Below are 15,558 nucleotides of genomic sequence, written 5' to 3' on the forward strand. Positions count from 1 at the left end.
ATCTCATTACTGATGGTTGTGAGCCACCGTGTGGCTGCTGGGAATTGAACTCAAGACCTCTGGAAGAGCAGTCAGTGCTCTCAACCTCTGAGTCATCTCTCCAGCCCCCAGATAAATTTTTTAAAAAATATATAAGGTGGAGTGATGGCTCAGTGGTTAAGAGCACTGACTAATCTCCCAGCACCCACTCGACAGTTCACAACTGTCTATAACTCCAGTTTCAGGGTATCCATGCCCTCTTCTGGCCTCCATAGGCTCTGCATGCACATGATGCACAGATATGCCCCTGCAGGCAAACTATCCATACACATAAAATACAATAAATAAAATACGAAAAAAGAAAAGGTGGAGGTGATTGAGGAAAACACCTGGTGTTGCTCTCTGGTCTCCACATGCATACAAACACATGTGCACCACCAAACATGCATGCACACGTGCGCACGCACACACACACACACCAAGGTGAATGGCCCTTGAGGGACAACAGCTGAGGTGTCCTCTGGCCTTCACATGCATGCACATCCTCACCTGCACACACACTCACACAAGTTAGGGAATAATAAAATGCAAACTGGTAAGACTCAGCCTTCTCCTACGCTGGACTTGTGGTCTATTTTCAATAAGAACCCTCAGTGTAATAACAGCTTTTCTGGGGGTGGGAAAGAAGCTGCTTTTGTGAACATTTACTACGTGTCATGTGCTCCTGTGACCCCCCCCTCATCCTGCTTTTACCATGTGCTGCGAGAAGACTTTGCCCTGTTCACAGTCGGCAGCACCCAGTGAGGGGAAGCGACTGAACTCCTAGCCAAGGGTCTCTGTGCTCTTCCCACGGCCCTACCCTGCTTCCTCTGGTCCTCTGGGGACAGGGGCCCATGCTGCTTTGGGAGCTCTCTACAGAGAATCTTTGTGTCAGGGTATGGGCAGTCAAGGACTTACACTGTCCTCTGGGTCACAGAGTCTTCCGTGAAGAGAAGGGGCGGACCAGGGCCTGGTGGCCAGGATGGAGATGAAAGACCTTGAATGTAGTGTCCCCGCCCCCATTCTCTGGGCTGACAGCTATTTCCTCCTTCAGCTCACTCCTCTCCTGCCACTTGCCTGGTGCCCAGTCTTGCTGCTTTCAGGAGCTGCCAGCCTCCCTGGCTCAACCCTGTGGCTAGGTAAGGAGTCAGTCTCCCCAGGGGCTGGGCAGCCTTGGCGTCCTCTCAGGACTAGTCATGACGGGATGAGCTTAGAAGTCTGGCGAGGGCTGATGTCCAGAAGGAATGCTAGCTAGATGGTACACAATGGTGAGCTGTCCAACCCTGGTCACCATGCAGAGCCATCTTAGGTGTGGGGACAGGATCACACAGTGAGCTTAGAGAAACTGACAAGATTGCCCAGCTGGACACGGAGGAGCCGGAATCTAAGCTCAAGGCTTTGCAAAGCTAGGGTTCCCACCACAGCAGGATCCTAGCTGCTGGGCACCCCAAGGTCCTGAGTTTTGAGGATGTCTCCATGCAGCCTGAGGGATCAGACTGGGGTACCCAGGAGTACAGCAGCAGCGTCCTCTGAGCATCCCATTTGATGTGGACACTACAGCTGACAGGGACTGTCTCAGGGAAGAAAGAGGGACGCACGCCTGCCTGCTGGGAGGAGAGCCTTCGCCTCCCTCCACAGCACTGGCCCAGTTTCTGTGCCTCTCTGAATCTGTTTCCTCTTCTGGAGAGCCACTCTCATTGAATTCCTATGAGAGTCACTGCTCAGTAGATGCTAAAGCTTAGAAAGAAGGATCAGGAAGAATTCAGAGAGAATTCAGAGATTGCAGCTCTGCCTGCTCCCGCTGACCTAGCTCCAAGAGGTATTCTGTCAGGGAAATTTTAGCTTGGTGTCCCAGAATCCCACCCTAGGAAGGACAGTGGTGTCTGGAACAGAGTAGATTTTTCCATTCTGGCCACTCTTTCTGTTGGGAAGAGAAGTTCTGAAGTCCCTGGTACCCTCCTCCTCTTTCTCTATCCTCACTTGCATCTTCACGGCAGGCTGAGGACCAAACAGCCCCTCTTCCATATGTCTGTGTTGGGTGGCTCAACCAATGCTTTAAACACTTGTGTCTCAGTTTTCTCATCTGAGGGATGGAGAGAGACCTGGCACATTTCTTCCAGAGCTACAAGAAAAAGCTTTGGTTGAAAGATCTACCACATTCCACGGAGGGTCATGGGTGCTTGGAACCACCCTGAGTTCCCACACCCTGCTTTCATTTCCTCCATTCTGCAGGGAGTATAAACCTGATTCCCTCAGCCCTCCCTGACCCAGACTTTGTCACAGGGCCCTGGGGTTCTCCATGAGGCTGTGAGCATGCATAGAACCTGGCTTTTCCAGAGCACCTGAGTTATTGCTCAACGTGACTATTGTTCCAGTGTGGGAATGAATGAATGGGGATGAGTTTTCTGGAATAGACAGGACTGTCGCTGCCCTCCCTGGGTCCCCAGAAACCCCATGTGATAGTTCCTCCAGCCAGGTCTCACGCTTGTCTCTCTTATCTTATTTCCTCTCCTTCTATCAGAGGAGGGGCCAGTTCCCCTGATCTCATTCAATCAGCACATCCAAGCAGTCACCTCTGAGACAACAGCAGCTCTCTAGGAGGAACTGCAGGGAGGTAAGGCCTGGAGTGCTGGGCGGCACAGACCCCCAACCCATAGGAGGGGCCACACCCATCCCTCTGTGTTCTGGGGGCCAGGAGAATAAGTCCTGTCTGGTCTGACCTTTGTGATCTTGACAAGTTCTTTTTGTTGTTGTTGTTGTTTTTTTTGTTTTTCTTTTTTTTTAAATTTATTTATTTATTAAAGATTTCTGTCTCTTCCCCGCCACTGCCTCCCATTTCCCTCCCCCTCCCCCAGTTAGGTCCCCCCCCTCATCAGCCCGAAGAGCAATCAGGGTTCCCTGCCCTGTGGGAAGTCCAAGGAACCCCCACCTCCATCCAGGTCTAGTAAGTTGAGCATCCAAACTGCCTAGGCTCCCACAAAGCCAGTACGTGCAGTAGGATCAGAAACCCATTGCCATTGTTCTTGAGTTCTCAGTAGTCCTCATTGTCTGCTATATTCAGAGAGTCCGGTTTTATCCCAGGCTTTTTCAGCCCCAGGCCAGCTGGCCTTGGTGAGTTCCCAATAGAACATCCCCATTGTCTCAGTGTGTGGGTGCACCCCTTGCGGTCCTGAGTTCCTTGCTCGTGCTCTCTCTCCTTCTGCTCCTGATTTGGACCTTGAGATTTCTGTCTGGTGTTCCAATGTGGGTCTCTGTCTCTGTCTCCTTTCATTGCCTGATGAAGGTTAATATTCAGGAGGATGCCTATATGTTTGTCTTTGGATTCACCATCTTATTTAGCTTCTCTAGGATAGCGAATAATAAGCTCAATGTTGGACAAGTTCTTAATATTAATCACAATGGTATTGATACAGCGCCCGCTTTCCACCAGTTCCCTGTGTGTTTGTGTGTGAGTGAGCCAGAGGTCAACCTTCCGTGCTCCTTAGCAGCGATCACCTTAAAAGATTTATTTTTAGTATTTTAAAGTACGTGTGTGTGCATATGAATGTAGGTATATGTATGTGTGTGCGTCAGTCAGATGTCAACCTTGAGAGATGTTGCTTAAGGAGCAGTCCACCTTAAAACGGTTTTTATTATTTTAAAGTGTGTGTATGTGTGTGTGTGGGGAGGGGGTGAACGCAGGTGCCTGTAGAGGCCAGAGGAATTGGGATCCCGGGAATTGTGTTATAAAGGCAGTGTGAGCTGCCCAACATGGGCACTGGGAATCAAACACTGGTCCCCTGGAGATGCAGTATGTGTTTTCTGTGGAGCCATCTCTCCAGTCCCCTATCTTGTCTTTTTGAGTTAAGGTCTCCGGGACCTGGGTTTCACTGATGAATTTACGCTGGCTGGTCAGTGAGCCCCTAGGATCTACCTGTCTTTACCTCTCCAGCCCTGAGATTACACTCATATGCCACCATGCCCTTCTTTATACCTGGGTGCTGGGATCAAACTCAGGTCCTCTTCTATTTTTCCCACCCACCCCACACCCTTTTGAATAGTTCTCATTTTCTTGTTCCAGTAGTCCTACAAGCTAGGGACTGTTGGGAGAGACACCATGTTAGGGGGACACAGGCTCAGGAAGGCTACACTTGGTTTGCCCAAAACTGCATTGGGGGAGAAGGGCAGCTGGAATGTTAGTTCCTTGCCTACTTCAGCTTCACTGATTCCTAGTGTCCGTCCTATTGCTAGGTTTACTGGCAACTCTGAAATAGGTTCGTCTCTTGCCCAGGCTGCAGGCTTCTGGTTCCTTGGTGCCAGGCTCAACCCTCCTTTCTTCCACCTCGCCATGGCCAACATCACATTGAAGTCGTTCTGTCCGCTCTTAGAGGAGATGATCCAGCTTCCAAGTCACAGCAACTCTAGCATCCGCTATATTGACCACGTGTCAGTGCTGCTTCATGGGCTGGCTGCGCTGCTGGGTCTGGTGGAGAACGGACTCATCCTGTTTGTGGTGGGCTGTCGCATGCGTCAGACGGTGGTCACCACCTGGGTGCTGCACCTGGCGCTGTCTGACTTGCTAGCCTCCGCCTCCCTGCCCTTCTTCACCTACTTCCTGGCGGTGGGCCACTCGTGGGAGCTGGGTACCACCTTTTGCAAGTTTCACTCCTCGATCTTCTTTCTCAACATGTTTGCCAGCGGCTTCCTGCTCAGCGCCATCAGCCTGGACCGCTGCCTGCAGGTGGTGCGGCCGGTGTGGGCACAGAATCACCGCACGGTGGCGGTTGCGCACAGAGTCTGCCTGATGCTCTGGGCTCTGGCGGTGCTCAACACAGTACCCTATTTCGTGTTCCGGGACACCATCCCGAGGCTGGACGGCCGCATCATGTGCTATTACAACATGCTGCTCTTGAACCCAGGGCCCGATCGCGACGCCACGTGTGACTACCGCCAGAAGGCCCTGGCGGTGAGCAAGTTCTTGCTGGCCTTCGTGGTGCCTCTGGCCATTATCGCCATGAGCCACGTGGCCGTGAGCCTACAACTGCGCCACCGCGGCCGCCAGAGGACAGGCCGCTTCGTGCGCCTGGTGGCAGCCATCGTGGTGGCCTTCGTGCTCTGCTGGGGGCCCTACCATGTCTTCAGTTTGTTGGAGGCGCGTGCCCATGCTGTCCCCACGTTAAGGCAGCTCGTCTCACGCGGGCTGCCCTTCGTCACCAGCCTGGCTTTCTTCAACAGCGTGGTCAATCCGCTGCTTTACGTGCTCACCTGTCCGGACATGCTGCACAAACTGAAGCGCTCGCTGCGTTCAGTGTTTGAAAGCGTGCTGGTGGAGGACAGCGACTTGAGCGGTGGGTCTGGCAGCCGCCGCCGCCGTGCCTCCTCCACTACCACAGCCTCCACGGTCCTGCTGGCTGGCCGCCTTCCCCGACTGCATCCTGCCCGGCTGATTAGCTGGATGCGGGGTAATGGTGCAGAGCCCCAGCAGAGCGTCCCAGCGCAGGCCCAGAAACAAGGCTCACTGAACCTCGCCCTGAGCTCCACCTCCGATTAGACCAGCACAGCCCGGGTGGCACGCCAACACACCCCTGGCATCTCACCATACACCTTTGAAAATGTACATAGCCAATGCTAGGCCCAGCTCATCTTTCTCCCGGGCAGGGCCCAGGGAACCAGTTTGTGAACTAAAAGCGGTCTTTCTTAAACACTTTAATCTTGCAGCGTGGAGCTGGGAGAGGATCAGCAGGGTGCAGAAGTGGCCTTTGGAGGCAAGCGCTACCTGGTTCCTGACCTCCACGTTTTTACATTTTTAAGAACGGAAGTACTTGAACTGCCTAGGGATCTCGCTAGGCTAACAGGATGAGATTTTGTACTTCTAATGCCTCCCAGGCAGCTTGCCCATGGACAACTGGAGTCACACAGGTTAAACCCACAGCCCACATCTCAGAAGGCGCTGCTTTGTGGACAAGGAGGAAACTCTGCCGCGAACAATGGTGTATATGGGGTTACAGTGGCGGGAGGGTTAAGCTGTTTCCGGCTTACTGCCTTCACTTTCAACGCCCTCCCCACTGTGGTCTTTGAGTCTGCTGCTTTTATTACACTTTGTTGGTTGTGTGATAGGTGTGTCAACTCTGGCTCAGGGATCTAACTGCTTAGTTTTAGAGCTGCCGCTGCCAGAGGCTACATTCCATCCTTCAGCATCTCAGGTTCAACTCTACCCAGAGTGAACATCCTCCAGCTACCCTGGGTATCACAGCTGCCTCAGGACAGGACCCAGCAGCTAAAACTGGCAATCCACAGGTGGGGGTGGGGGGCACTCTGCACCAGCCATGGACTTTCCATCACACTTCATCTAATGTCTTGCCCACCATGGAGGGACAGCTCGACTCATCTCTACATTCCAGGGGAAGGGGAGTGGCTGTCAGTAGCTGGAGGATGTGAAGGGCAGACGAGAGACATTCTCAGGATCTCCTGAACCACCAAGGCCAGGCTGGTTGTCAGTTCTCAGTGCCAAGCAGGCCTCAAGCCCACGGCAGGTGCACAAACTGGATGGTAAAATGTCACCCTCTACTCCCCCAGAGCACATTATCTGTCAGATCATGCATTTCCATTGTTTATTAGGAGAATGAAAACCCAATGGGGCAGGGACTTGTCTTTCTGGGAGCCCAGATTGTACTTGTGCAGACATCAATAAACACTTCTGTGGAAGCCCAGGTGGGCACGGCTCAAGTCCTAAGGTTTCTACAGTCCAATGTAGGAAAGGGGTACTAGAGAGGAACCCAGTTCCCTGCAACCTCCCCATTTACAGGAAGGGGCAGGCTTCAGTCACCAGAGGGGACAGATGAGCAGAAGTCACAAGTGATAAAGGTTGTTGGCCTTTGAGAAAATGGAGGAGGTGACATCTGACATCAGGCCTCCAGGTGAGGGCTAGACTCAGGACCCCGAGGCGGGAGTTAGTTACCAGCTCACCGGGGAACAAGTCACAGTTCAAGATCTTTTGTTGTTATTGAGACAGGGCTTCTCTAGCCTGGCTGTCCTGGAACTCATTCTGTAGACCAGGTTGGTCTCAAACTCTGAGATCTGCCTGTCTCTGCTTCCCAAGTGCCGGGATTTAAGACATGTGCCGCCACCCTAGCAACAGTTCAAGATCTTAAGGCACTTTGGAAAAGACCTAAAAGGAGATAGAGAGAGTTAAATCTCTCCTGAGACCCTGTGAGGTCCTGGGTTCCCTCTGGGCTTCACTCCCTGTCTTAATGCGACAGAGTTGGTGTGCTAGCCCCAGGAGAAATGTCTGACAGTGGCCTGAGAGGTGGCTTGTTGTGGCTCTTGGCTTGTGGAGGCCACCATGCCGTCATGAGCTCAGACCTTGGCCACAGGCCGCTGGGGTGGCTCCTTCTGGAGCAAGGCCAGGGTGTCTCTCTTTTCAATGGAGCGCAGCTGCTTCTTCTTCGCCTTCTTGATTTTGGCAGGGTTTCGGATCTGGGGAAATAAGAGGAATCAGTATAGCTGAGGACTCTTCTCTGGGGAAAAGGCAGGCAGGGGCCCAGGACTGCAGCAGGACAGTGGACCATGTAAGGCAGGGAGCCCAAGCACCTTACTGGCCTCTTTCACCTGGCCACACCCACATCTCTTGGATGGGTATACTCACCACTTGGACAATCTCAGCCTTCCGCTCATTCTCTAGGCGGCGTTTCAGGTTCTCTGCCCGGCGTGCCTTTTTCTCCTGAAACACACAAAGGGGATCTCAGGCCCTAGTGAGTGAGAACTGGTACAACCAGGAGACGCCTGCTTAGACTCCAGGCTATTCTACGGGGTGAGTGGAGGCCTACGCATTTCTGGGGAAGAACAATGGTACATTACTTATCTTGTGTGCCTGGAGCTGAGCCTACTGTGGCAAGAGTACCTGGCTCCAAATTAGAAAGGTGTGGGCAGAGATGCGGGTGCCTTCCCACCCAGAGGTCCCATGTACTAGCTGCCAGGGAGAAGGCTATATATAAGGTTCCCTCTTTCATGCAACTTTCCCAGGATTCCTTCTGCCCAGGCCCAGGTGTACCAGAATGAGGATGCAAGGTCGGAATATAGCTGGGCTCTGCACCTGGTCCCAGGGAGGGCTGGGCAGACTGAGCTGTCAAAAGGCTCTGGAGGAACCTGGTCCAGCTTGAATTTTCATTTGGATACTCTCTAATTAGGTTATTGTGGCTGAGTCTATGTCTCCACTTCCTCACCTCACAGTAAAGTTGACCACAGGCCCCACCTCACCAGACTGACTTGAAAAGTGTGCAATCAAAGCTTGGAATAGTACCAGCTCTGGGGACATTCAGAGCCTTTTCTGGGGGTGTGAAGTCTGGGGTTTCTTAGCTATGCTGCTATTGTATCCCAGCAGGGCTAGGGCAGGGATGGTGGCTCCAACATTAAATGGTATATGGTCAGGGCCTTTTGTGACCTTAACAACTTTGAGTCATCAGGTTACCCTGGGCCCTTAGAGAGGAAGTAACCTTTCCTTCTATGTATCAGGAGGCTGGGAGGATGCACATCTCCAGTTGTTCGTAAGATGGCAACTGTTTTGCCCAAGAGGGAGCCAAGGCTGCACAGGAAGGGATGACGCCTCAGTAAAAGATGGGTCTGGAGAGACTCAAAGTAAGGTGGAGGGCCTAGTGGCTGGCCCATCCCTCTTCTCAGTGGCCAAGCTGGGTCTACAGATCTGAGACAAGCTGCTTGACTCTGGATCAGTGCTCCTTCTATACCTTGGGCTCACCAGACTAGAAGTGACACCTGAACTTAATCCCGGGGACAGTGCTGCTGACCTTGCTCACTGAGTACTGCCTGTTGAAGTGACACTGGGACTCTCCCTAAGGCTTCCTGGAGGCGGAAGGTGTTAGAAACGAGCCTCTGTGGTGCTGGGCCCAAGACCTTGTGCGAGCCAGTCAAGTGCTCTACCACTGAGCTACGTCACAGGCACAAACCTTAACGAGGACATTTTTGGTTATGAGATGGGGGCTAGGGAAGTGAATTGAAAGGGAAGTACAGGGACCACCCATGGGCCAGTGTGTAGAAGTCTCTTCTAGAAAGAGCAGATTTGAGATAAGCTTTTCCCTCATAAGCAGGTCTCAGAGAGGGGTTGAGTTCACCAAATTGAAAACTCCTGCCACTAAGATGGCTTGCTGGCCTCCATCTTGGGCACCTCATTCTACTTCCATGTCTCCTGCATGCCCCTGAGCCAGAGATTTTAACTGGATGGCAGAGTGGGAATCTCACCACAGCCCCAGACTACACTTTGTCCCCCTAGGGCCCTCATCCCAGAGCTCTAAGTCACACTCCCGCAGCCCTTGTCTGCTGAGCATACATGTATTTGGCCTCTGCGATCCCGACTTGGCCGGATGTCCTGTTACCTGCCGGCGCCTCTGTTTCTCCTCCTCTAGGTGCCGGGCGAAGTCCTTGGTCAGCTTCCTCTCCTGTCGTTCCTTCATTTTCCGCTGCCAGGAGGTACGCAGGGGCTTGTCCTGAACCATCTGGGAGAACCTTAGCAGGAGAAGAGGCACTTAGGGGACCACTGTGATGCTGCCTTCACACCCTGCTCTCACTGGGCTCTGGGTCTGCTTCTCGTCCTCTCCTGCCTGACTGGCATTCAGCCTTCTATAGAAACTTAGGGTGGACGGGCCGTTAGGCATGTGGCTCTGAGGTCAGCCTGTGCTGTCCATTCTAGAGGAACACCAAGACCTTGAGAGTCTTCTTCTTCCTGAGTATAGGTTGGGACTTGAACCTTTCTGTACCCATAAAGCCTCAACTGTGAAGTTTTATTGTCACCAAACATGGTAACCTGTGAAGATGAGATGCTTGCTCCCTAGAGGGGTGTGGTTTTAATTCCAAACATCAAGAACAAGGGGGCTTTTTTGTAACAATTCTAATTCTTTCTTAGATTGTGGGGTGTCAAGGTGGTGGAGTGGGATTAGGGGATTTCTGACAAGTCTGGCTTCTCTGAGAGTAAAATGTTCTAGAGCCATAGAATCGGCTGACTTCTGTAAGGACGTATTTAGGGTGTGCTTAAACACTCTAGGAGGTAAAGTGCAGGGAAACGAAGCTGGGCCAGGAAATGTGAGAACTGGGAAGCTGGTGTTGAGACTCATAAAACTCAGCTCTTTCCTTTCTGTACGCTTCAAGAGTTCTGGGACAAAATTAAAATAAAATGAAAACAAGTCATGCTCAGTTTCCCCTCAGTCACTTGCCAAGCCTGCTGAGTGTCCCTTGGGCCTTCTTTTCCCCAGAACTCTAAGACTCCTCAGCAGATTGTTCCAGTGTCCTTTTGCTTCCTACACTTCAACCTTGACTCCTGCAGGAGTTCCTATTTACCTGTCTATTACAGGGTCTCTTGAGGAAACCCTGGCTGTATGCTGGGCAGTCAGTTCCTGACCACATAAAGGTCAACACTGCTTTTCTGAGCTGTCTGCTCCCTTCCTAGGAGTCTGACACACAAAGTCTGGAACTTGGCCCCAGGCTCATTCATAAGCTGTCTGGTTCTGCCCCGCCCCACTGCACTGTTAACTTCTGATATCCTCCCCTGCCAGGTCCCTAAAAACAGAGCAGTGGGTGGCACTGTGGACTTCATTCCTACCCTAAAAAAACGGGATTTGAGAATCCTGAAAGGACAAGATAATGGAAGCGTGGAGAAGTCAGAGCCACAGATGTGGTGCTATGTCTTCCCAGAGCAGCAGTGTCAAGAGCATGCTGCATCATGGAACCAGCCCACATCTCGTCTGCCCTCAAAGGGAGTCACTATGCACAGGCTGCTGTAGCCCTTGAATTGTGGTTCATGTTAAGAAAACTCATAGGATCTTGACTTCATTTCATAAACTTAATGTAAACAGTCACACAAGGCTGGTGTACTCACTAAAGTATTGAGGCAGTGCTGATGTACAGCACCAGTTACTGGAGATGGAAGACAGCCTGGACGTCTGGTCCTGAGCCGTCACCCACTGCCTGTGTGACCCTCTCAGCTATAGCATCTTCCTGTATGCAGATAATGGAGTGCAGAGGGATAACAGCTTGGGAGAGCTGGGACCAAGTACCCTCCTATCCCTTACTGGTGGAATGTTCCAGGCCCGCTTCCCAGTTCTGCTGATTCCTCTCTTCTTCCCACTCACCGTATCAGAGCCACTTCATACTCACTAAACCCATCCTCCCCATCCGAGTGTGAGTGCAGGCCCCAAGGCTCTACACTGAACTCAGCTCCATCACCCGCTTCCCAGCCTGAACCTCTCTGCCTGGTTATGTGTGGCCATCAGTGGCCTAGATACTGTGACTTGCTGACACAGGGAAAAGGGTCACTTCAAAGTTTCTGATTGGTGCCTTTCTCTATAAGCTTCACTGTCTTCCGTTTAATGGGGTGTAAGATGATGTCTGTGAGGAGCCTGCACGAAGCCTAGCAGTCAACCCTCAGTCAAGGCCATTTTTCTTAATGCCCTGTTCCGAACTATGAAGGACTCTTGTCTCTGGCTGAAATTTCAACTGAACCCCACTTCTCTTTTCCTGCTGCTTTTCCACATAAGCCTCTTCATTCCTTCACCCAAAGATATGAACTGAGCATTTACGAAGCCCCAGCACTGAAAGCACAGCGAAGACTTCATGTCTTAAGAAAGCTTCAACCCGAATCAAGTCAGACCAACAGAAGCCGGTTAATGGGTTCTGATCACACCTGATCCATGTTCACATCCTGTGTCTTGTTTAGCTTCCCTGAGTCCTGGCTTCCTTGGATGTACAACATCAATAGTAGCTACACTTGCGCCAAAGGTCAGGATAAAGATTAGATGTGATTTCGTGTGCTGCTGGGAGTGGAGGACTCCCCCTTTGGTCAGTCCCTATTGAAATGGTACAAAACCAGTGTCTGGCGACACATTTTATCAAAGACAATAATATCTAGGAGACAACAGAGGAAAGGACTTCACTGTGTTCAAGTAACGGCGCCTTTCTTGCTCTGCCTCCCTCACCAGATGTGGTAAACAAAGTAAATATTCTTGGAACAAACTCTCAACTCCGGACAAAGAGGACAGAAGGGCCGGGTGTGGGGGCGCAGGCCTTTAATACCAGCGTTACGGAGGCAGACGCAGGCAGATCTCCTTGGATTCCAGGACTGCCGGTGCTGCACACTGAGACCCTGTCTCAAAATAAAAAAAAGATGGGAGGGAAGCTCACAAGAACCCCGCCGAGGGCAGACAACACTAGAGAAATGGCCACTGAGGGTCTCCCTCCCCAACCTCAGGGCGTTTGACATTCTGATTATCACCATGTTTGCTAACTTCATTCGGGCGAAGGCAGGGTCCAAACACACGGAGAGCCCTACCCATGGCCCATGCTACCCCCTACTTTACCTCTTCTTGGAGCGGTCTTTCCACACGCGCCCGGATTTGGGCTTCCCCTTCGGGATTACAGGAAGCTCCTCTTTCTCCTTCAATTTCTTGGGCGCCGGGGCCTGGGGAGAAGATAGAAGTCGCTTCTTTATATCGTGGCCTCCTGCCACCGTCTTGCCAGCGGGAGGTAGCCTGCTTGGTTCCTGCTGTTGCTCTGAGGAGCTGGGTGCCTGGGATGTCAGCTCTTGTACTGGCTGCGAGGGCTCGGGACCCGGTGCTTGCTGGCCCGGGCAAGGCTCTGGGGATCCTGGTACCAACTCCTCCTTAGCGTGGACCACCTCTGAGTCCAGTTCTCCCACTGTGGCAGAGAATTTGGACGGCTCCTCCCGTTGGGGGGTTTCCGGACTCGATTCTCTCTGTCCTGTAGGTGACTCCAGGCCCACATCTTGCTGAGATTGGAGGGATCCGGAGTCAGGCTCTGACTGCCTTTGGGGCGACCCGAAGCCTGTATCCTGTTTCGGACAGGGTGATCCGGGGCTTGTCTCCGGCTGAGGTTGGGGAGACGCAAGGCCCAGTGGCTGCACTCTCTCAGACTTGGGCTCGCTGGTTTCTTCTGGGTTCGACTCGAACTCTACAAGGGCCCGTCTCGCCCGGGAAACTGCGGGATCAGGAAGGGTCTTTCCGGACAGAGGTTTCAAGCCTTCAAGCCGCCGGCTGCGCCTCAGCGGCGTATCCATGGCTCACGTGTAGCCTCCGTCGCATTCGGTACAACCGGCGCCTTCATGTGACGTCAGACGTAGTCACTTCCGTACGGGACAGAAAGCGCACACCTCAAGACGCTGTGCTGGTGGTGGCCCGTGGTAAAACAGGGCCGCCCGCCCCTAGACCTGTACACGCGTGCGTAGCGAGCGTGAAATCGTTGTTTAGCGTTTAATGAGTCTGGTTACTGTGTTTCCGGTGTGTATGCGTGCTTTTATTTTTAAAAATTTTTTAATACTGTTTCTAGGTGCTGGAGAAGTAGGGGCCTTTTTATTTTTATTTTTCTGAGAGAAGAGGTTGGCAAGAAGACCGAGGGAGTCCGTAGGCAGGGGCGAAAGATCCTATTAACTCTGTAACATTAGGGACTTGAAACGTCGCGTGTTCTTCTGACCTCAGTTTTCTGTTTTGTAACATAGAGGTTTTTGCTCTGTGTTACAAAGGAGGAAGTGCTGGGTCCTCTATTGAGCGGGAACTCTAAGTCTTGAGTTGTGTTATTATGTTCCCGTCTTTGCCACTTCCCTGGCCAGTCCCCTGCCTCCCTGGTCCCGCTCCGGGGGTGCTGAGAGCCCTCCTGTTCCTGATCCTAGGACAGCTCCAGGGAGTTGTTCGGCACTATTTCTCCCAGCTCTTCCAGCCTCCCAATTCTCAAAGGAATAGGTTCTGTCTGGTTACTTAAATCCCTGCCCCGGCTTGAATGGCTCAGTACTCAGAATTACACCATGGGCTGCCCGAGGGCTCCGGAGGAGCTGCTGTGCCTCTGCTCCTGCTGCAGGCTGCCTCAGCTCACCTGGCTTCCTGACACTTAACCTCTGTCTTGGGGGATCACTTGCAAATGATCAGATCGCATCCCAGGTCTACTTAAACAGCTCAGGGCCGAATTTTATGTATTTTATGTAATTTTATGTTCAGGGTGTGTGAGAGAGGTGGCCTTTGATAGAGGACTTTGGGTGTGCCATATATATATATATATATATATATATATATATATATATATATATATATATATATATGAGATTCCTCTTGAGCTCAGCCTGCCATTCTCATAGTGCAGAAGTCAGGGGAGGCTCCTGAAATTTGCCAGTACTTAACTTCCTCCCTTACTTTCATGAATCAAGCCCGAGGATAGGAAGGGGCTTCTGTGTTCCCTAGAGACCTCCGCAGGGTTCATCCCCAGGCTTTTGTGACAGCAATCTGGTGTTCATGAGCCCCCAAGGGCTTCTCTCCCTGGCTCACTTTCCCACTTGTTTATGGTCGCTGGGGAGGGGCGCTTTGAAACAGATTCTTTTCATATGGATCCTCAACTCAAGAGTTGGCACCTGCTACTGTATCAAAGATCTCCTGCACCTTGAATCTCCTGGCAGAACAGTGAGATGCAGGGGCCTACTGAAGGTCTGTCTGCTTCTTTGTGTATGTCTGTCTGGGCTTGTCTTTCAAACTTTCTTGGTTCAAGCCGGGCAGTGGTGGCGCACGCCTTTAATCCCAGCACTCGGGAGGCAGAGGCAGGTGGATCTCTGTGAGTTCGAGGCCAGCCTGGTCTACAAGAGCTAGTTCTAGGACAGGAACCAAAAGCTACGGAGAAACCCTGTCTCGAAAAAATTCAAAAAAATTCTGTCAACAAACTTTCTTGGTTCAAGCATGCACATTGCTGAGTGCTCCTGCCTGGAGAAATCACACGTGTCCCTGTGTGTATACACCTTTATGTGTGCATCTATCAATGCAGCAAGTGTTTAGTTAGTGCCAAGGATTTAAACTCTCAACTGTGCTGCCCTGACTGGGGGGAAGATTGAAGCCTAGGAGAGTATCTGATCCATATCATGGGTCTGTCTGTGGGCACTGGTTTCCTTCAGTCAGCGCATCTCAGGTTACATAAATAAGCCATACCTTGTCCAGTCAGCGCTTCAGGGCATGTGTGACATGCCCTTCCAGTGCATAGGCCAGGGAGCAGTTGGGAACAGGAATGTCTGCAGGAGGGGCAGTTGCCAGGCAGCTAAACCTTCCAGCTCAGTAACTAATCCTGGCTCACGCTGCCTGGCTTTGGCCAAGTGCCTATCCTTTCTGTGCCCTGGTCACCTGGAGAACAGGGAGATTTACTATGAAGAGTTGAGACTTCGGAGTCAAACAGGCCAGGTGTGACTCCTCCCTTTATTTGTTACCTGACCTTTACCAGTGCCCAAGGATCTCTGTGCCTCAGTTTCCTTATTATTAAAATGAGAGTCTCAGGAGGCACCTGCCCCTGGGGTGGTTGTGAGGAGTAAACCAGGTTGCACACTTAATTACTTGGCAGCAGGCTCTTCTGTCTGCTACTCGGGTTGCGTACACATTCAAGGACGCATTCCCTATAGCTTTTCTAGAATCGTCTTCTAGTCAGACTGAAATCTGTCTCTCCAATGGTTCCCCAGTTCCCTTCCTTCCTACCTCCCCCAGAGCTGACTGTACGTAGTGTTCAGGTGGAAGCTCTACTCCA

General features: G+C 51.9%; 2 protein-coding genes across 3 annotated transcripts; one reads left to right on the forward strand and one right to left on the reverse strand.

The window, feature by feature from the left end:
- The first annotated feature begins 1,075 nt into the window (after window positions 1-1,075).
- On the forward strand, window positions 1,076-6,621 carry Ptgdr2 (prostaglandin D2 receptor 2). 2 transcript variants are annotated; one of them, XM_075973527.1, is made up of 3 exons: window positions 1,076-1,157; window positions 2,540-2,632; window positions 4,289-6,621. In XM_075973527.1, exon 3 carries the CDS (start codon window positions 4,346-4,348, stop codon window positions 5,546-5,548), a length of 1,203 nt encoding a protein of 400 aa, XP_075829642.1. In that variant the 5' UTR covers window positions 1,076-1,157; window positions 2,540-2,632; window positions 4,289-4,345; the 3' UTR covers window positions 5,549-6,621. The 2 variants fall into 2 exon arrangements, with proteins under 2 accessions (XP_075829642.1, XP_075829644.1); XM_075973529.1 differs by lacking the exon at window positions 2,540-2,632 and having other exon boundaries at window positions 1,122-1,157; window positions 4,289-5,636.
- Window positions 6,595-13,113, reverse strand: Ccdc86 (coiled-coil domain containing 86). Its single transcript, XM_075973530.1, has 4 exons — window positions 12,357-13,113; window positions 9,384-9,513; window positions 7,643-7,717; window positions 6,595-7,473 (listed from the first exon to the last, which is right to left on the reverse strand). Exons 1-4 carry the CDS (start codon window positions 13,070-13,072, stop codon window positions 7,354-7,356), a joined length of 1,041 nt encoding a protein of 346 aa, XP_075829645.1. The 5' UTR covers window positions 13,073-13,113; the 3' UTR covers window positions 6,595-7,353.
- Window positions 13,114-15,558: the final 2,445 nt, after the last annotated feature.

Source organism: Microtus pennsylvanicus, chromosome 5, assembly GCF_037038515.1.
Source record: "Microtus pennsylvanicus isolate mMicPen1 chromosome 5, mMicPen1.hap1, whole genome shotgun sequence".
Classification (NCBI taxonomy): Eukaryota; Metazoa; Chordata; class Mammalia; order Rodentia; family Cricetidae; genus Microtus; species Microtus pennsylvanicus.

What these genes read in the sequence shown, in the direction of transcription:
- Ccdc86 (XM_075973530.1), bottom strand. Translation starts at nt 13,072, where the DNA reads ATGGATACGCCGCTGAGGCGCAGCCGGCGGCTTGAAGGCTTGAAACCT. An exon ending in AAAGACCGCTCCAAGAAGAG is followed by an intron (nt 9,514 to 12,356) that starts GTAAAGTAGGGG and finishes TCTCCTGCTAAG; the next exon opens with GTTCTCCCAGATGGTTCAGG. An exon ending in AGGCTGAGATTGTCCAAGTG is followed by an intron (nt 7,474 to 7,642) that starts GTGAGTATACCC and finishes TTATTTCCCCAG; the next exon opens with ATCCGAAACCCTGCCAAAAT.
- Ptgdr2 (XM_075973527.1), top strand. Translation starts at nt 4,346, where the DNA reads ATGGCCAACATCACATTGAAGTCGTTCTGTCCGCTCTTAGAGGAGATG.